The 22,015-nt window shown below is 34.2% G+C and overlaps 2 protein-coding genes across 2 annotated transcripts in view; both read left to right on the plus strand.

Annotated features, from left to right (window-relative positions):
* LOC126889995 (uncharacterized) overlaps positions 1 to 22,015 on the plus strand; it is a 241,029-nt gene that overhangs the window by 42,730 nt on the left and 176,284 nt on the right. The gene's annotated exons all lie outside the window — the stretch shown is intronic.
* LOC126889994 (bromodomain adjacent to zinc finger domain protein 1A) overlaps positions 1 to 22,015 on the plus strand; it is a 118,946-nt gene that overhangs the window by 21,351 nt on the left and 75,580 nt on the right. Inside the window, exons 4-5 of the mRNA XM_050658795.1 lie at positions 7,213 to 7,495; positions 10,924 to 11,116. Of these exons, the coding sequence (XP_050514752.1) occupies positions 7,213 to 7,495; positions 10,924 to 11,116 (476 nt within the window). The remainder of the gene's footprint in view (positions 1 to 7,212; positions 7,496 to 10,923; positions 11,117 to 22,015) is intronic.

Below are 22,015 nucleotides of genomic sequence, written 5' to 3' on the forward strand. Positions count from 1 at the left end.
TTCTACAGAACTAACATACATACAGAAGCCAAACTACAACTACAATACATCAATTAACCTTCCGCAACTAACGTAGGTTTCCTGAACATTAAAGCTAACATCTGTCTCAGAGACCGACATAAAAAAATGTTTCCATTGACACACTTTCAAGTGTAGGGTTGTGTTTACTCCTTGAAGGGGTGAAATTAGACAAGATTGCTACTTATTTTTAATTTATTAAGCCTCTTAAACATTCGCAAAATACCAAACAAAAATAAAAACAATTATTATACATCTCATTTGTGAAAAACAAGCTCAATTTTACCACTCCCGTTTTTTTGTACCCAGCTTCACTTTTTTACTTCTGGCAATTGGGTTACTAAATTATCAGCACTTGTTCGCATGTTCTTTCGTTAATATAAATATTTTTTTCATTGAATATGTCACGTCCAACATCAGTCTCAGAAAAAATTTTATATAAAATTTCCGATAATTGCATAATCACTTGACACTAAAGACTCAAATTTCATCACTAGAAACAGGCACCTGAATCAGGCAGCTGCTGATGGCGGCTTAGATACATAACGAACAATTTGGATATATGTAATCGTAAAAACTCCGTCTAAAAAGTGATCTGTCTCACAGACTGAATGTTAGTCACGGAAGGTTAAACCAAATGTGTGTTTGGTTGAAATCAAAATCTCACTTGTGATGGAAGTTGACATGCAAGTTGCGATTGGCTAGGGTGGGTTTTCAGTAAACAGAGTGATAAAAACCTTAGGATTGATTTTTTTTTAAGAGAACGTCGAGAAACGGTATAACCCAGTAAATGACCATTTTGACATGTAATATTCAGTGTCACGACACATTTGCTTGAAAATTTGGATTTAGGTTCTACTTACCCTCCACTTCTGGGGTGGACTTGTGCCGTTGGTTGCTTATATTGGGGGGGGGGGTGAAAAAAATTTTAAGTCAATACTTTTCAAATTATTTGTGAGATATTAATTTTTCAACAAAACAAGTACTTAAAAATGCATCTGGCATCAAAACTAAGGGACCGTTGAAGTATTACGTAACGAAGGTTGGGGGGGGGGGGTCAAAAATCTTTAAAAATTGCGTTACGCAATAGTTAAACTCCCATAAGAGTGCGTTACATGGGGGGGGGTTAAAAATCTTCAAAAATCGCGTTGCATAATACTTGAACGGTTACGCTCAAAGTATAGCAAAAGCAAACCCCTATATTACGCACTCAACCCCTGTATTACGCATTTCTCCGTTGCAAACCTCGTTTTAGAGTAGTTCATGCGTAGTTGAGTATAAATAGTGGTGACTCACAGTCCAGACATGAAAACAATCGAACCTGCTTCATTTACGTTTTTCCCCTGTTTTTGATATACTTTATAAGTTAAGACGCAGGTCTACAGTTATTCTGTAAATTGTAAATCAGTTGTTAAACCAAGGTTAAGCGATGAGAAATGGACCGTGATAGTGTGGCATCAAAACGTCAAAAAAGTTTCCAAACAAAGCAACTGTCAATTGATTATACACGTGATTTGTGTAATCATTTTTAATTTTATTTTGTTTTAACAATTATCTGCACATTTTTTCTAAAGACACACTCCTTGTTAGTCATATCAATCATATCGCTTTTAATTTTATAAATGTCCTTACACAAAATCAAGGATTTACACACTACATAGTACTTACTGCGTTTCTTCAGGTTTTCAACCAGTACTGTTTGGAAATATGGTGGGAGATGTACTATGAGCATTGATTACAATCACGCATACCCAACACATTACCATTTTGTAAAAATTAAACATCCTACAAGCAATATATTCCAATTATAAAAACGAAAACAAACACCATGTGTGAATTTTTGCTTTGTTTGGAAACCATTTCAGAGTAGCCAACATTGATTTGACGTCACGACTATCACGATCCATTCGTTATATAGAGGTTTGAATTCAGCTTTAGAACCCCTTTTTAACGAATATTGGCCGCATTTAACCTCGATATAACGAACCCCGTTATTGAACAATTCCCGATATAACAAATTTTTGTTCGGACCCTTCAGAATCGTTATACCAAGGTTGTACTGTACTTTTAATATGCATTATGTTATGCCCAAAAATCTCAGAGTAAAAAATGTAGGTTTTGTTTTTATAAATATTTCGGTTTAATTTTGTTTTTCTGTAAGACAAAAATTGGTTAAGATATGACTGTTCAAAGTTTTCATGAACTCGTGATTAGTGACTCCTTCAAGCCCTTTCAACTACAACCTTTTCAAAAATAAGCACAGTGAAACTTACAGATCATATAAAAAATACATAAGTAAATTGTAAAGCGGTAACTATTAATTTCATTTGGGGTGCTAAATTTTTTTATAAGCTACATTTTTGTTAAAAATATTTTTTTCTGTAAAATACTTTGTGTTCTTTGCGAAAACCCGCCCGAAAACGTGTTTAATTTTTTGTTGTAAAATAAACGTTTTCACTCGCAAATAACTCATTAACTAAGTATTGACTTTTTTAAAAAATTTCATAAAACAAAAGTTGCTTAGAATTATTAGTCACTGTATCCATTTCCAGACTAATTTTAAACGTAGTATGCTTTTTTACCAACGAGAAGGAGTGACTTTCATCCCCCAAATATAAGTCACCAAGGGCACAAGTACAACTTTGAAGTGGGTGGTAAGTAGAACCTAAATCCAAATTTTCATGTAATTCGGTGGTGACACTGAAAATTACACGGTATGGCCATATTTTACGTTCATTTACTGGGCTAGTGGGAATGAATCAGTTTCCACCTTCATCTTGAACTGGATACTAGGATGTATACCATTCAGATGGGTTTGAAAAGACACCAAAGCATCCCTGCATTTTTTAAATCAAAATAACTATGGAAGTTGATAGATTGACCAATTCATAGTAAATTTTGTTCTACAAAATTTTTTTGCTAAGTTGATACTTTCCAAGTTTTTAGCGATTGATTATTAGCATTTTTCATTGAAAAAACTCACGTTTTATAACCGTTTTTCATGAATAACTTAAAAAAAATTAATTTTATAGAAAAAAATCATTAAGAAAAAATTGTAGCTAATAAAAAAACAAAGAGATTCGCGTCGGAAAGACCTATGTAAACTCAATAACGACTAAGTTATTGCTCTTTAACCTTTGTGTCTATACCCAGGTACCTGGGTATCATTGGTAGTTGTTTTATCTAAATCATTGGCGATAGTATTAATATTTTTATTCCAGCTTCTAGTTATTCCTAAAATTATTTAGAATGAAGAGATTTATAATAAAATCCAAAGAAAAAAATGCATATATATATTAAAAATACCGTCAAATTTTTACACCATTATGTCCACACCCGTGGCACCCGGGTAACCCTAATGTTTAGTAAATCGTGAAGCTGTGTCTAGTTTTTTTTTATATAATAAAAGTGATATAGAAACATAAATAAAAGTTACATTTCAAACATATTGTCCACACCTACTTATATTTACTGATTGTTCGTTACATAGTGGACGATTACAAACATTACATGATTCTCGTGTCTTTCTTAGCCGCTTTTTCGCTAAAGATATGCAAATGTAGCAAATTTCCAATCATTTTGAGGGGTCCAGTGGAATTTAGTAGACGTAATGACTGCTGTACTACTTGAATGTGTATGTAGAGGTTTTCCTAACATACACTAAATTCCTGACCTTGATAAAAAATTTCGATGTAGGTACATTAATTTGGTACTTTATATCTAGCAGAAATTGCAGACATTACTAGTTGTTTCCCTAAGTCTTGCAGAAAAAATCTACGCTTACTAGTTTCAGTAGAACTGTGTGGATTTGTATTATAAGTTGCTATAAACAAAGGTATAAACAAGATGCCAAGAAGATCGGAGTCGGCAACTGGAAAATGCAAGCAAGGGACAGAACAGAATGGTGTAGAAAGCTTGAGAAAGTCGAGGCCCTCTAAGGTCTGTAGCACCAAGATGATGATGATGATGATAAACAAAGGTTTATAGCGTATTATAGGTTGATATTAGGCAAGCTACGCCTAGGATATTGTAAAAGGAGGCTTCTGGTCAACGCAAAGTTCTGCGTTTAGTGGAATAACGCGAAACCATTTTGTCCATGTTGTCTACGTCTCCTTTAATTTTATTATAGTACTGAATTATTTCAGGTTTATTTTTTGAGCCACTTAAATTATCGTTCTCATGCATTGTTGACAGCAAAATAACGCTTTTTCTTTTTTGGCACACAATGAACAAATAGTAACATGCCCTGCAATGAATCCCTATAATGACGATTCAGGCTTACGCTCTGGCGAAGGCAGCATTTCTTGTGGAATATATGGTTTGTTTCTTTTCAAAGTACCAACTAATGATAAATTCCAAGACAACAGGAGACGGGCTAGTAGAAGAGTTGTGATAAAATTCTCCATTGTTATGTTTCATCCAGAATTTTTATATCTGTAACACAAATCTTTTACTACGCGTTCACCTTGATTAGTTTCACGTCCAGTTGAATTTTTTCCAGTATATATTTGTCTAGTAAGTGGATACAAATTATCGTCAAACGAATTATCGTCGTACAGAAACATTGCCAGGTACCTGGGTAGTACGGGTATAGACTACCGTATCAGGTAGTTGGGTATAGACTACCGTATCAGGTAGTTGGGTATAGACATAACGGTTAACCAAGAACATCCTGGTTATTTTCGGAGAACCTCGAAATGTAGAACCTTCAATCTCTAATAACTCGAATGTGGTGCATTTTTTTGGAAAAACTTAAGACATCTTTTAAAGTTCATGAAAAAATCTTTCAAATGATAAAAGTTTTTTGCATAAGAACTTACTGACTTATGACGAAAATAAAATCGCTCCCTAATTTTTTTTTGAAATGTAACAAGTAAACCCTCGCCATTACAATCCTAATAGAAATGAATAGCTTCCCACTTGAAATTAACTTTATTTGGGTATAATTGATACGATCTATGTAATTTGATCAGTTGGGAATGCTAATTTAGAAAAAACAGTTGATTAAATCGAAAATGACATTTTTATAATTAAAAAAAGTGCATTTTTCTTAAATAAACCAAGTCTTTATGATACAAAACAAAAAAAAAATCAAAATTTTCAGTAAAAAAATCCAACAATTAATATTTGAGCCCAACAGAATCAAAACCTGCTAAATTATAAATTTTTCGTTCTGCTAAATCGAAACTAAAGTACAAACTGAAGATGTAAGGGGCATTCAGAAAAATGACAGTGTACCATTCTGTGACATTTACTAATGCCCCTTTGATTGAGAAATGCCAAATACTTTTTGGAAAATAACATTTTTAATGTTCTTTTAGCCTCCTGAAAAAAATTTAACACATGGATCTAGCAGGTTTTGATTCTATAGGCCTAATTTGAAACATTTTTTGATATTATGAATACTTTTAGATTTATTTAAGAAAAATGCACTTTTTCATAAAAATGTCATTTTCGACTCAGTGAACTATTTTTTTTTTCTAAACTAAGCATTCCAAACCGGTTAAATCACTTGGATCGTATCAATTATACCTAAATAAAGTTAATTTCAAGTGGAAAGCTATTCATTTCTATTGGAATTGTAATAACGAGGGTTTAATTGTGACATTTCAAAAAAAAAAGTAGGGAGCGACTTTATTTTCGTCATAAGTCAGTCAATTTTGAAAGGTTTTTTAATGAACTTTAAAAGATGTCTGTTAAGTTTTCCCGAAAAATTACACCACATTCGCGTTATTTGAGATTGAAGGTTCTCCATTTCGAGGTTCTTCGAAAATAACTATCTTTTAACGAGAAATAACTCAGTCGTTATTGTGTTTACACAGGTCTTTTCCACGCTAATCTTTGTTTTTTATTAGCTACAATTTTGTTTTTATTGATTTTTTGTATAAAATTAATTTTTTAAGTTATTCATGAAAAACGGTTATAAAACGTAAGTTTTTCAATGAAAAATGCATAGTTTCAATCGCTAATAACTTGGAAAGTATCAACTTTGCAAAACAATTTTATAGAATTTACGGAAAGCAGTTTACTTTTTACAGAAAGCAGTTTATTAACGAAAAGTCTTAGATTTAAAATATTGTTTATTATATTTTTATTTCAATTATTCTAATTGTTTAAAAAGTAGTAAACTTTGTATCTGGGGCTTTTCGTTGTTTTCCTCGTAATACGAGAGATGTCGCTGATTTGCGTCTCAAAAGGTGGGTTCATTGCATCGCGATGTTTTGCCTTAAAAGAGGCAGAATGTTTGTATTCCATTCAGAGTTGTGACTGCATAATCTTCACTGATGATGCATAAGGATGCTGAAATAGTTGCTATATGGAGATGGTAGTCCAACTCTGAATCGAATATAAACAAAACCTGCCTTGAACCCTTTTTAATCTTTTTCATTTTACTCAGTTTTTGAGTATTTAGAAACTGTCTTTCGGTCCTTTTCCTAGACGAAGAGAAGGTAAATGCGTGGCCTAAGTGTCCTCTATTTGCTTTCTCTTATTTTCGTCGTCTCTACGTGATTATATATTGTAAAATCCGGAGATATGGGATGCAGCCAGAAAGCAGTTTATTAACGAAAAGTCTTAGATTTAAAATATTGTTTATTATATTTTTATTTCAATTATTCTAATTGTTTAAAAAGTAGTAAACTTTGTATCTGGGGCTTTTCGTTGTTTTCCTCGTAATACGAGAGATGTCGCTGATTTATGTCTCAAAAGGTGGGTTCATTGCATCGCGATGTTTTGCCTTAAAAGAGGCAGAATGTTTGTATTCCCTTCAGAGTTGTGACTGCATAATCTTCACTGATGATGCATAAGGATGCTGAAATAGTTGCTATATGGAGATGGTAGTCCAACTCTGAATCGAATATAAACAAAACCTGCCTTGAACCCTTTTTAATTTTATAGAACAAAATGTACTCAGGATTGGTCAATTCATCGACTTCCATAGTTATTTTGCTTTAAACAATTTTCATCCTCTAGATGGGGTTGTTTTTGCCCCCAAGGCAAAAGTCCGCTTCGGCGTAGGGTAGATTTTGACAAAGGTCCTAAATAGTGCCTAAATCCAAATTTTCAAGGAAATCTACCTTGATTCTCAAAATTCCACGAGAAAATGGCTGTTGATTGGACTATGTATATGGACTATTTTTTTTTTTTCAGAATATAACAACAATATTTTACAATGTTAACATTTTCTTTTTTCAGAAATTACCAGACTATATGCCTGTCAAGTCAAAAATACCTGAAAAATACTTTGGTGAAGTGTTAATGGTCATGGAATTTATTCAATCCTTCTCCAAGATTTTGTCTACCAAAAACTTTTTTCCCAAGGGTGTTAACTTAGAACTATTTGAGAGAGCATTAAATGATACGACAGTAACAGGAGTTTTCATAGATATGATTCAGATGTTTCTGACAGCTTTATTTAATTGTCAAGATGAGGAGTCAAATCAGTACAAAACATATAGCCAACAAAAAACTGCTTTAGGTAATTATACACTAATGGACAAAAATATTGCAATTTTGAAATTAACGTGTGAAATAAAAATTTTTCTGCTGTCCCCAGTGTCATAGAAATAGAATTTATTGTATCATATAAATGGTGAGACGGGTAGCTCTTTCAAGATGCCAGACTCAGTAAAACACAGGTTAAAAACAAAATAAATATATTTAAGGTAATTATGTACAGATCAAAATAAAATATAATTCTGTATATTGCCCCGTTGCAGAGAAGTCCCCCTGGATAGATGTCTGCAAAAGAAAAACAAAATTAATAACAAAACGAAATATCCTTACACCTCACTCCAGTGTAAGATACAAAACACTCACGCGATCAAAATATCAATACCGTTTTTTTAATGATGAGCCTGCGAATCACTTCAGTACGGTGCGCCTCGCTGCTCATGTCGGCCTGCCTCAGTTTGCGAATCACGTCATTATCTGACGTCATTATCTTAAGTATCTCTCTGCCTGGGCTGTTTCGGAGAAGTGGAAATGAGTGTGGTATCGTGCTGCGCAGATGGTGGAACTCCCGCGGTTTTAGCTGTCGGTGCGTGCTCGCGGCGTATCATTACAATGGTATAATCGGATTTAAATTTAATATGGGCTATATGGTGGCTAGAGATTTAAAATTTCCGGAAAAATTGGGTGCAGGAAAAAAACCTGTTTTTTTTTTCAGAAAAAAAACAGGAAAAATACGGAAAAATTGACATTTGTTACAATATACTAAACAAATTCTGCATCGTTTCAAAATCGATAAATTTAGTAGAATTCGATAGATCTATATTACCAGAAGTGCCTTTTGTCTTTATGTAGGTATATAAAAGACATAATATTAAAAAATATTCCCCAACAAGTTAACCAGACTAGTTCTCTTATCGAAAGCTTGCTAAAATAGGTATGTTGAAAAACGCTACGAATTTTGTTCTAAGCTGATTCACTTTGCAGCCTCTTGATGCTCGCTTTAAAGAAGAATAATTGAATGAAGACCAACTAATGGAAGCCATAGACTTCATTTCTGAAATGGCTTGTTCACTAAGGCCCGGTCTTTTCACCCCAGAATAACTAGTTAACGGGAAGTTTATTTGACAGATTTACATGTAATCTGCCGGATAAACTTCCCGATAACTATTTATTCGCAGGTGAAAAGACTGGGCCTAAACGTAGATGTAGGGAAGGTGGTGGCAAATCTAGCCCAATTTAGAACAAAAACTGGATTTTTTAGTCGAAATTCTTTATGGGATATTGCAAATATGTAGTACTAATCCCGTTATATGGTAGCAAGGTTTATGTACATCGCAGCCACTTATGCCAATTTACTTCCGGATTTTAAATGGACCTCCATCTTCCGCCTCTTCAGGAAGAAACTGGTCTTTACACGGCCTCATATATACAAGCAAAATTATCACAGGATAAAATTTATAAGTTGTTGCTATTCATTTAAATTTGGTTATAAACGAAAAACAGATATTTATTTACGATACTAGACCAGATCCACTTTTAAAAGAGACTGAAAAAAATCATGTTGTGTTATCCATTCAGGATGGTGAAGCGGAGATCGAGTCTGAATTAGATGCTTGGTCTGAAGATTCAGATTCAGACTCGGATAAAAATATACCACTGAGCAATTTGGTTAAATAATGTGCTTTCTACCTTTGAAGTTTCGGTTTTGACACTTACAATTAAAGTCTCTTAGTTTAAGTACACTTCTACTACTATTTTCACTACAATTTTCCGATTTTTTCCAAAACCTATTTTTTCCCAATTTTTCCCGTTTTTTTCCGATATGTTAATTTTCTAATGTTGACCAATATAATTTTTAAATTGAATGTCACTCAAGGAAAGTATCCACTAGTCTACCAACATAAAGACCTGCGTCGTGGTGCATTAACACGAATTTATTATCCATTATGGCTGGCAAATGGCGAAGCATGATCTTATAAAATGTTTTTAATGTACATATCAGCTGTCATTCACCCAATCACCTCCACAAGTTCGGTCTCTTCTTTCCAAGAAATACCATTCCATAGCACTATGCTGCCACCACCAAAATTAACACTCTGTATGAGGTTACATATTATGGCGTACCGTTCACCATATGGAAGCAAAATTTACAAAACTCGTCTACAGAATAGTTGGCGAACAGTATGTCAGTTTATTCAAAGCGGTATTGCTTTGAAAGGACATACTGAACACGTGGAGGTGATTAGGCGAATGCCAACTGATATGTACAGGGTTATTCACTATATTTTGACCCCCCCTGTAAACTGCTTTATTTACAGAATTAGAAAAAAATGTAAAATACAAAAGTTATTCGATTTTTAAATTATGATTTTTTGACATATATATCGTACTAGTGACGTCATCCATTTGGGCGTGATGACGTAATCGACTATTTTTAAATGGGAATAGGGGTCGAGTGCTAGCTCATTTGAAAGGTTATTCAATTCCCTATTCAGTAATATAAACATTAACATGATTAATAATTATACAGGGTGTCCAAAATTTTTTTTAATTAAATTAATTGACACAATATAAGAATGTATGTAATTTATTTAATTCAAAATACATTCTGCTGCTGTCAGAAAACAAATAAATGTTTATTAAACAAATAAACATTACTTTTCACTTAAATTCAATGTTCAAGCTGCCACCCATCTGCATCTTGGCAGTTTGAACATTGAATGTAAGCAAAAATCAATGTTTATTTGTGCAATAAACCTTTATTTCTGTATTCTAACAGCAGTAAAATGTATTTTAAATTAAATAAATTACATACATTCTTCTTTTTGTGTCAATTAATTTAATTCAAAAAACATTTTTTTGGGCATTCTGTATAAATAATTATTTTAATGTTTATATTACTGAATAGAGAATAGACCCCTATTATCATTTAAAAAACTAGTCGATTTCGTCATCATGCCCAGATGGATGACATCAGTAGTACGATATATACATATGTCAAAAAATCATAATTTAAAAATCGAATAACTTTTGTATTTTACATTTTTTTCTAATTCTCTAAATAAAGCAGTTTACAGGGGGGTCAAAATATAGTGAATAACCCTGTACATTGAAAACATTTTAGCAGATCATGTTTTGCCATTTGAAAGCCATATTGGATAATGACATATTGGTGCTAATGCATGTCTTAGTGTGTCATAGTGAATACTTACCTTGAGATCCAATTTAAAAATTATACTGCCAGCATATAGCCCAGATCAGATTTAAATCCGATTATAGCATTTATATGATACTTTAAAACAGCGCATTCGGAAGAGAAATCCTATTCCAATGATACAGGGGGGTCAAGGATAACAGCACAAAAAATTTCATTCCACATGCATATGCAATATTTTTGTCCCTAAATATAATATTGATTTTTAAAAATCGTTTCTAAAGTATGATCTGTCATAGGTGTCATAGATGATGAAGATATCAGCGTGACGGACGCAACTCGTTTAGCTACCATGGCTTCAAACTGGAGTAAAAAACATCAAGGTATAGCCTTAAACCGTTTACCATTGTACTCTGTGACAATTTCTGAAATACTTCGGTTACATCTATTATCATCTGGAGCTCTGATCGAAAATACTGGAGCGAAATGGAGGTAAGTAAAATTTGATAGCAGATCATGGTACTTATTTCTGCGGGTACTGTTTAAAAATTGACAAATATCCTATGAGGAACCAAATTGTGACATAATCGAAGTTCTCTCTGTTCTGCATATCCATAGCTTATCTTAAGGCGGTATGTTAACGCTGCAGTTAAAATTGGTGGCAATTAAATAAACTAACGTTTAACAATTCTTTGAATAGATGGCAGCACATACATATATATTTTAATATTTAACACATTGGATGCCGCGCCGTAATCTGGGGTTTTTGACTGCGCGCCAATCGCTTACGGAAGTGCAGAGCGTAAGTTTACTAATGACATACACATACGTCACCGGCGCTAGACAATGGCCAAGTATGATGTTAATTAACGTCATTGGCACTGAAGGGGTTAAATTTAACTCTCTGAACGACAGCATTGATGCCACTTCTTAGAACTTACGATCGGTACAGTTCACTCTCAGTCGTACTTTGTATTTACAGACGACCGTTCTTAATCCTTTCTTTACCTGCTAAAGTAAATTCTCATTATTAGATACTAAACGTTCATTCATTTGGAAATATTTTATTACTTAATATTGTATTTACAGACGACAACTCGTAATTCTTTATTTTTTTAATGTAAAATACGTAGTAAGTCAATTGAAAAACAGCGTCACTACAATAAAAAAAATTTTCATATCGAATGTCAACAGGGGAAGTTTTTTCCTCAGAATTTCACATTTTCATTTCAACATGCGAGGGCTACAGAATAATAATTAGCCTAATGAGCCACTTACTTAAAACGTTTTTAAAAGTGATACACAGCAGAATATACAATGTGTCCAGAAACTCTACCGACAAACGAAGACAGGAGATTCCTCAGGTAAGACAATTTAACCAAAGGGAGCTAGAACTCTTTGAAAATGGCGTCTTGTAATTAGCTTTTCTTAAATACCTCCAGAACGCTTCTAGTTAGAAAAACAAAAATTTTTACGCATATTTATCTTCAGAGATTTGGGTAGGGTAACGGTTATTTTATCGCATAACTTTTTGTCTTTAAATTTTAAACATTTTTTACTTTGGATTATTAAATTGTGAGGTATGCTAGTACTAAAAGCTACTCTTGATTAAAGTCGGTGGGACACATCGTTTTCTAGAAAAATCGATTTGAAAATTTTTCTTCTCTTGAATTTAAAAAAACATTGAAAAAAATTGAAAAAAAAAAGTGTGTATTTTACCAAAATTTTCAAAAAAAAACGGTGTATTTTACCAACTTAAAGTAAGAGTAACTTTTGCTACTAGAATAACCTCATAATTTAATAATCTAGTATCAAAAATGCTTAAAAATGAAAGACAAAAAAGTTATGCGATAAAATAACCGTTGACCTACCCAAAACCGACGCATATGACCGATACTAGAAATTCGCAATTAATGAAATCAATTCATCTCTGGAATATAATTAAACGTGTAAGTTTTCGAAAAATAATAGAATAATAGAATTTCGAAGAATAAATAAATTTAAAAAACGAAAAATTTTCAAATCGATTTTTCTAGAAATCGGTGTATCTTATCAACTTAAAACAAGAGTACCTTTTAGTACAAGAATACCTCACAATTTAATGATCCAAAGCCAAAAATGCTTAAACGTTAAAGACAAGAAAGTTGTGCGATAATGGAACCGTTGCCCTACCTAAAACGGATGCCTATCTAGCGGATACTAGAAATTTACAATGAATGGAATTGATTTATCTCTGGAAGATAAATACGCATACCAGTTTTTGTTTTTCTAAATAGAAGCGTTCCGGAGGTAAGAAAAACGCTCCAAACGGTACCAGACGCCATCTTCAAATAGCTCTAGCTCCCTTAGGAAGCATTTTCCGACTAAGTGAATTAGGTTAAATTATCGTAAAATTATCTGAGGAATCTCCTGTATTCGTTTGTTGGTAGAGTTTCTGGACACCCTGTATAAAAAATGCGAAGAACAAGCATCATGGACACAGATTGGATTCCGCAATGCCTTGCCCTTAGGCACCCGAGAGGCCCTATTCGCTGTCCAAGTGCTTATGTAGAGGTGCAGAGATGTCAACTGTGACGTACCTATATATTTGTTTTATCGACTACAAAAAGGCATTTAATAGAGTAAAACATGATAAGCTCATAACCATCTTGAAGGAAACGGGATTAGATGATAGATCTAAACAACTTAGATATGCCGACAACGCAGTAAGTTTTGCAGATAGCCTAGGACCTAGATGGTTTGCAAAAAATAATGTCGCGCATATAAGATATAAGTAGTGACCATGGACTTTTTCAATACGAATAAAACAAAGTAATGGTAGTCAGTAAGTGCGAAATATTAAATACTCGGCTTTTGGTTAACCAACAACCAATTGACAGGGTGGATAGCTACACATACCTTGGTCCAACATAAACAGTCAATGGAACCACTCTAGTGAAATAAAACAACGCATAGGAAAAGCGAGATCAGCTTTCATAATGATGAAATCTCTTTTCAGAAGTCACAAAATTGGCCATTTTCATTGAAAAATAATTAAATAAAAATAAAATAATACCTTTAAAACCATACATCTAACTAAAAAAACTATATAAAACATTTTTGTAGCCTATAACAAAAATAAAGAGATTCGTTCTTTTATATATCTTCTAGTTATAACACAAAAGGAATAGGTGAAAAAAGAGTTTGTTTTTTAGTGCATGTTCAAATCGATGTATTCGATTTGAAATAACAGAAACGGTTGATTTTAGGCGTATAATGCTGCCAATACCTTTTGTAGTGCTTGAAAAGACCTTTAAAATGAGTACTATTAAATGTCGATTACATTAAAACTAAGCGAGATATGCTGAAAAAAAAATTTATAACTAATGTATTTTAAGAAAAAATGAGAAGTGTATTTAACCTCTCATCCATCAGAATTTAAATGCATCGTTTTCCTTTTACAATACCTTTTATTATAATGTTATTTCTATGTTCAAAAAGTTGGACGGGTTAAAAAAATGGTTTTTGAAAAAAATAAGATCAAATTATAGAGCGCATTTTTAAATTTTTTTAAATCTTCCTTTTTCTCCATGCAACTCGAAAATAATAAGAGATACGAAAAAAAAATACCATACAAAAATGTAGGGTTTTTTCAGATAAAAATTGTTTTTGTTTTTCATTACTGTATATCTTTTATCATTTTCAAGTTACATGGAGAAAAAGGAAGATTTGTAAGAAAATTTAAAAATGCGCTCTATAATTTGATCTAATTTTTTCAAAAACCATTCATTTTAAACTAAAACTTTTTGAGCATAGAAATAACACTATAGTAAAAGGTATTGTAGAAGGAAAACAATGCACATTCTGGTGGATGAGGGATGAACTTCTCATTTTTCTTAAAATACATTAGTCATCTTTTTTTGCAGCATAACTCGCTTAGGTTAAATGTAGTCGACATTTAATATTGCTCATTTTATAAGCTACAAAAATGTTTAATATAGTTTTTTTTAGTTGGATGCATAATTTTTAAGGTACATATTCGCAAAAAACCGTTCGAAAAGGTAATATGTTTCAATGAAAATGGCCAATTTGCAACCACGAATGGCTCAAAAAGTATTGAGTTTAAAAAAAAATTATAAAAGAGTTTTTGCTTAGAATTAGGTTCTCTAGTCCCTCCCGTGATTATTTTAACAAAAAAATTTTCCACCCCCTTGAAGTGGTGGGAACCGCTCCAAAGATAAAAGCGCCATAATATATAGGTAGACTTTGAATTAGGGGATAAGTAGAGGCTATTCCCAAAATTTCATTAAAATCCATGCAGTAGGATAGAATTCGGAGGTAATATCCTGTTCTTGCTCTCATTGACTGGCGTATGTATAATATATTACAGAGCTGGCCAAATTGTGGCTCGCGAGCCACATGTGGCTCTTTGAAGGATTATTTGTGGCTCGCAATAAATGTACCTGTTTTACTTTTAATTTTTTTTTTACTGACAACAAATATAAAAGACTAAGTGTAAGATCAGGACTTGGACAAGGAGAACCCTTATGGTTGTTGCTATTCAATTTGACCTTAGAATATGTTATAAGTAAAATATCATCTGAGCTGACAGGAGGATGTGCAAATCCAGGATAAAAACAATTGTTGGCCTTTGCTGAAGATATAGGTGCAGTCGCTCATTCTACAAAAGACGTGAGAGAGGTGTTTTCACAACTCGAGGAAGAAACAGGTAGTCTGAGGCTTCGAATAAATGAAGAGAAGACGAAATACATGCTAGTAACCAAAAATCCAAGACCAAGAGTTAGGCAGAACACACCTATTAAGGCCGGCCGTTGTATGAAAGAGAGGTCCCCAAGTCGCAGTGCAACAGAGAGAAAAGATTCTTTCCCGAGAGATGCTGCCTCTATCGGAGAAATAACGCAATATATATCTAAACGAAGCGCGGACTCCAGACTTTATAGTCAGCTGATATTTTAGTTTCAGTACAGAGAGGTATGCAGGTGCGGTCTCGCTAAGATGACTCGAAATCGTTTTATATATGAGGTGCGAACTTTTCATTTTCTAGGAGGTTTAAGGACGGGTTCTCGCTGAAAATTTTACTCGGATAAATACTGTGCTCGTATCTCGTGGTAAAATCTAAACCAAAAGTATTGGAAAAATCTATTTCGCATATTGGTTCATCATAGTTTGTTACCTACTTCTCATGTCCCAATATTATAAAATTATACCAGGGAAGAACAATTATATCACTCAAATTTGTCTAATTGTCTAATTTAGAATGAAAATGTAATTAATGTTTAGAACATTTAATGAAAGCTTATAACCAAGGATGGTACTAAAGATGAGCAATTTGGTCCGTCGGTCTGCCTGACCGCGAATATAACTCCTCCGTCACTGTACCAGGTAGAATAGCGAATGAGGTGTCGAATGAAAGCCTATAATCCAAGGATGGTACTAAAGCTGATAAATTTGACCAAGGCTGTCTGTCCATCTGTCCGTCCGACCGCGAATGTAACTACTCCGTCATTATGCCAGGTAGAATGACAAATGAGGTGTCGAATGAATGGTTATAATCCAACGATGGTACTAAAGATAAGCAATTTGGTCCGTCGGTCTGCCTGACCGCGAATATAACTCCTCCGTCACTGTACCAGGTAGAATGACAAATAAGGTTTCGAATGAAAGCTTATAACCGAGGATGGTACTAAAGATGAAAAATTTGACCAAGGCTGTCGGTCCATTTGTCCGTCCGACCGCGAATGTAACTTCTCCGTCATTATGCCAGGGAAAATGACAAATGAGGTTTCAAATGAACGATTATAATCCAACGATGGTACTAAAGTTGAGCAATTTGGTCCGTCGGTCTGCCTGACCGCGAATATAACTCCTCCGTCACTGTACCAGGTAGAATGACCAATAAGGTGTCGAATGAAAGCTTATAACCAAGGATGGTACTAAAGATGAGAAATTTGACCAAGGCTGCCTGTCCATCTGTCCGTCCGACCGCAAATGTAACTTCTCTCCGTCATCATGCCAGGGAAAATGACAAATGAGGTTTCGAATGAACGATTATAATCTAACGATGGTACTAAAGATGAGCAATTTGGTCCGTCGGTCTGCCTGATCGCGAATATAACTCCTCCGTTACTGTACCAGGTAGAATGACAAATGAGGTGTCGAATGAAAGCTTATAATCCAAGGATGGTACTAAAGATGAGCAATTTGACCAAGGCTGTCTGTCCGTCGGTCCGTCCGACCGCGAATATAACTCTTCCGTCACTATACCAGGTTGAATGACAAATGAGGTGTCGAATGAAAGCTTATAATCCAAGGATGGTACTAAAGGTGAGAAATTTGACCAAGTACTTCCGGTTTTACAAATGGGACCGGAAATACTGTTTTAAAGTCACCGAAATAGTAAAAGTGATATATTGTTCGACGAGCCTTCGCAAGGCGAGAACAAATATATACTTCCGGTTTCATGAGTGTCTTTCCGTCTGTCCTCCTACATACAACTCCTCCGTAGTAATACAGATATAATGACAAATAATGAGGTTTCGAATAAAAGATAGTATTAAAGATGAGTAATTTAACATCGGACTTCAGTTTTAGAGTTGCAACCGCAAGTATCTGTTTTAAAGTGACTCAAAGTATGGTATGAATGTAAATGAATATGATCCAAAATTAGTAAAATCGTATATGAATCGACGCAAAGTTACACGAAGAGTTAAAATATCGACTTCCAGTTCTACTTTCGATTACTTTGGATGAAAACCTAGGACTTACGAAGTCCAATTACTTGTTAACACATGCTCTTGTGAACATGAACGGAAAGAAATAACACGAGTAGCGTTCATCAGCAAATCATCAACGGCTGATAGCAAAACTCTACGAAACTATATATACGTTATAGTCTAAGATCCGAATATAGGTCGACCTGCACCCATCTGCTTTCCGGATGAGACATTTTTTTATTAAATTTCATACATAGACAAAAACGACTTGCATGGCTTGCCTATCAAATTCGTGTCATAGCTATCCTTAAGGTGGGGTGAGCTTAGAGTTTGAAATAAATATTTCAAGCATATTTTTTTGAATTTTTTTTGAACTTATAATAGAATTCTTAAAATCCCATTGACTGATCGGGTCACAAATGAGGAGGTCCTTACAGAAGAATGGGGAAAAACCGAGACCATCAAATCTCAAAAGTTGGAATACTTTGGACACATTATGCGAAATGAATCCAGATATGCCCTCCTACAAGCCATTCTCCAAGGAAAAATATTTGGAAAGCGAGGTCCAGGAAGAAGAAGAACATCCTGGTTAAAGAACCTCAGAACCTGGTTCAACTCAACATATGTGAAGCTTTCCTGCATTGCTGCAGATAAAATAAAGATTGCCATGCCATGGAGATCGCCAACATTCGTCACGGACAGGCACAGCAAGAAGAAGAGGATAGAATTATTTTATTTTTAAATTAAATAAGCATATTCACTATAATCGTTGATTGATATATTGGACGGCCTCTAATATCTCAATCAACGCTATAATTCAATGAATTAAAAAAAATCAGGAAAAATATTAAAAAATAAGCCAACGCTCAGTGAATCATGTGAAACGAAAAGATCAAAAATATTTTATTAGCTTTATGAGTATTATGAGTTTATCGAGCATAAATCTGTCGAGTTTTTTCAGTTATAACGATTTTTGACTTTTTGGTATTACTCAGAAGTCAAAACAACCAAATTTTTGCTCACGAATGGGTGAAAATCAACATATTTATTATAATAAAAAATAAGCATAAACAAAAAAAATTGTATGTGCAATTTTTGTATGCACGTTAAAAATTCGGTTAAAATTCACATTCTTATTCCAGTCAAAACACAATAATTAACAAGTCGCTGATGTGGCATTTCGATCATCGACCGAGAAACACATTAAATTTTTATTACTGGTGTTGATAACGTGAACGGTATCAAATATCACATCGTGGGCAGCTGTATTGATTTTAAATAATAAAAAATGTGGCAGAGTCTCGAAGAGTTATAACGCCATTGATGATGATGATGACCAAATACTTTTGAAATTACAAAAATGAATAGGTTTTTTTGTATTACAATCAAGATTATCGTTTTCAGGACAAGCAATTATCATCACAAATAGGATGTTTTGAACAGGGTTATTCAAAGCAGAGTGCTGCATGCACGATTTTTGAAAGAACTCACAATTGGAATTCGATATTTGGTAATCGAAATTACAATTCATGCTTAAATTTAATTGCTAATCACTATTTTCGTACCAAAAACCGGTTTAATGGCGATTGCTATAATAGCCCTATCTATACCTATAACCCATCTGCACACTAATGGAACGCAGATTCAGATAGAGCGCGTTAAACAGTCTTGCTACCTGGGAACTATTATAAATAATGAGCAGTAGAGCAAAAAAGTTGAAAATGGTGGAGGTATTTAGCATCAACGGTTCTCCTTTAAAATCAATATGACGGCTAACCCTTCAGCGGAATTCAGTCGCAATTTTAAATTTACACCACTACTGACCTCCCCTAAAGGTTAGAATTATAAAATTTGGGGCAGCTCGGAAACAAGATTCAATTCAATATTTATGCTCCCCCACCCCTTTTTAATATATTCCCGCTGACTCGGAAAATATCAACCGCACGAAAAAAATTGTCAAAAAGAAATAATTGTAGGAAATCATATTTGAAACAATTTTAAATATTCGTAAAAAAAAATGAAAGAGATCAAAATTCAAAATTATGTAAAAGTTAATTCTATCTACTAAGTTCTATTTTTGTATTATAGGTACCTACATTTTTGTCGTAAAACTCATAATTAACGAGACAATTCAATAGTTATGCTCTAACTCTAACCTCTAACTGTCACTATTGCCCCCCATAACTTGGAAAATATCGACATCATAAAATAGTTATTTTCCTAACTAGTGCGGAAAGTGATAATTTCACGCACGAGACTGCCGTTGACCCGAACGACGCGATAGCGGGCGAGGAACACACTTTCCGCACGAGTTAGGAATAATATTTATTCTAGGGCCGTACGTTTGGAAAAAGCCACAAAAAATAGAGTTATATCGATTTTTATTTAGAAGTGAAAATACACAAATTAATTATTTGACAAGGTTGTCAAAAACAAACTTTCAATATTAGTTTATTGCATGTATTATAATATATTATAATGCAATATTACAAGGTATTTTACTTTCCCGCACGTCGTGCGTGAAAGTGCAACTTTCGGAAACGAAATGCGTGAGTGAATCTTTAGTACCATGGTTGGATTATAACCGTTCACTATACACTCGTCACCTCATCTGTCATTCTGCCTGGCATAATGACGGAGTAGTTACATTCGCGGTCGGACGGACCGATGGACAGACAGCCTTGGTCTAATTTCTCATCTTTAGTACCATCCTTGGATTATAAGCTTTCATTTGACACCTCATTTGTCATTCTACCTGGTACAGTGACGGAGGAGTTATATTCGCGGTCAGGCACACCGACGGATCAAATTTCTCATCTTTAGTACCATCGTTGGATTATAACCATTCATTCGACACCTCATTTGTCATTCTACCTGGCATATTGACGGAGTAGTTACATTCGCGGTCGGACGGACCGATGGACAGACAGCCTTGGTCAAATTTCTCAACCTTAGTACCATCCTTGGTTATAAGCTTTCATTCGACACCTTATTTGTCATTCGACCTGGTACAGTGACGGAAGACTTATATTCGCGGTCAGGCAGACCAACGGACCAAATTGCTCATCTTTAGTACCATCGTTGGAATATAACCGTTCATTCGACACCCCATTTGTCAATCTACCTGGCATAATGACGGAGTAGTTACATTCGCGGTCGGACGGACCGATGGACAGACATCCTTGGTCTAATTTCTCATCTTTAGTACCATCTTTGGATTATAAGCTTTCATTCGACACCTCATTTGTCATTCTACCTGGTACAGTGATGGAGGAGTTATATTCGTGGTCAAGCAGACCGACGGACCAAATTGCTCATCTGTAGTACCATTGTTGGATTATAACCGTTCATTCGACCCCTCATGTGTCATTCTACCTGGCATAATGACGGAGTAGTTATATGCGCGGTCGGACGTACCGACGGACAGACAGTCTAAATTTCTCATCTTTAGTACCATCCTTGGATTATAAGCATTCATTTGACAACTTTATTGGGCAAAAATATTTCTTGGGGATTTTTTGTCCGGGATTTTTTGCGGGGATATTTTGTCAAAAAAAAATTGTGGGGATTATCTGTCCGGGATTTTTTGTGGGGATTATTTGTCCGGGGATTATTTGTGGGGATTATTTGTGAGGATTATTTGTGGGGATTTTTTGTCCGGGGATAATTTGTGGGGATTTTTTGTCCGGGATTATTTGTCCGGACCCCTAATAAACACATATTTGTCAAGTACCGAAATTTCCTAAGGAAAGTTTCAAACGGGCCATTACGCTCCTGAATTTTTTATGTTTATTTAATTTTTTTCGTAGCGCCATCTTATACATAATTGCTACATTAACAGAGCTTAGATTCTTACAGATTCCTATACTTTTTGTGTATTATATGTACAAGATTTACGTTTCACGTGCCAATTTCTATTAATTCCAGAAATTTATTTTAAAAGTACACCACGCAAAAAGTACTTTATTAATTCACATTTTTTTAAGGTTACATCCTTCCGTTACATGTAGGCTAGTGCTAAACGGACTTTTATCATGAAATTCATTTAAATACTTGAGTAATTTAAATATAAACGCTCTTATATTTATTGAGAAAAAAGCAAAACTTTCACATTTTTTTATAAACAATACACAACAGGTAGGGTAGCAAAAATATGGCTGTAATTAGCGAGATATATTGTTAGTAGGTTAAGCATTTTTCGGTATACATATATGCTCTAGATTATGAGTGGTGTACTTTATAAAGGTGATGGGATCGCCTATACTTGTAACATTACCAATGGCCGGCCTTAATGACCACAACTTCGAAGTAGTAAAAGAGTTTAAATATCTAGGGGACATTATCATCTGTAATAACAGATGACAAGCACATATAAAAAAAGTCTCAGCAAGAATAGCTGCGTGGAATAGAGCATTATATTCCCTATCGTCATTATTAAGACCTAAGCTGTTAAAGAGATAATCTAAATTACGACTGTACAGCCAATTATTCGCCCTACATGGACTCTACATCAGCGGAAAATAAATAAGCTGCTGGTATTTGAAAGCGAAGTTCTCAGAATGATATTTGGCCCTCAAAGAGATGAATTGACAGAAGGTGGAGAAGGCGCAGCTATGCTGAATTGCTGACTGTGTATGGTACTAAAAACATCGTCAGACATATTATTATATAAACGCTA

This window comes from Diabrotica virgifera, chromosome 8 (assembly GCF_917563875.1).
Source record: "Diabrotica virgifera virgifera chromosome 8, PGI_DIABVI_V3a".
Taxonomy (NCBI): Eukaryota; Metazoa; Arthropoda; class Insecta; order Coleoptera; family Chrysomelidae; genus Diabrotica; species Diabrotica virgifera.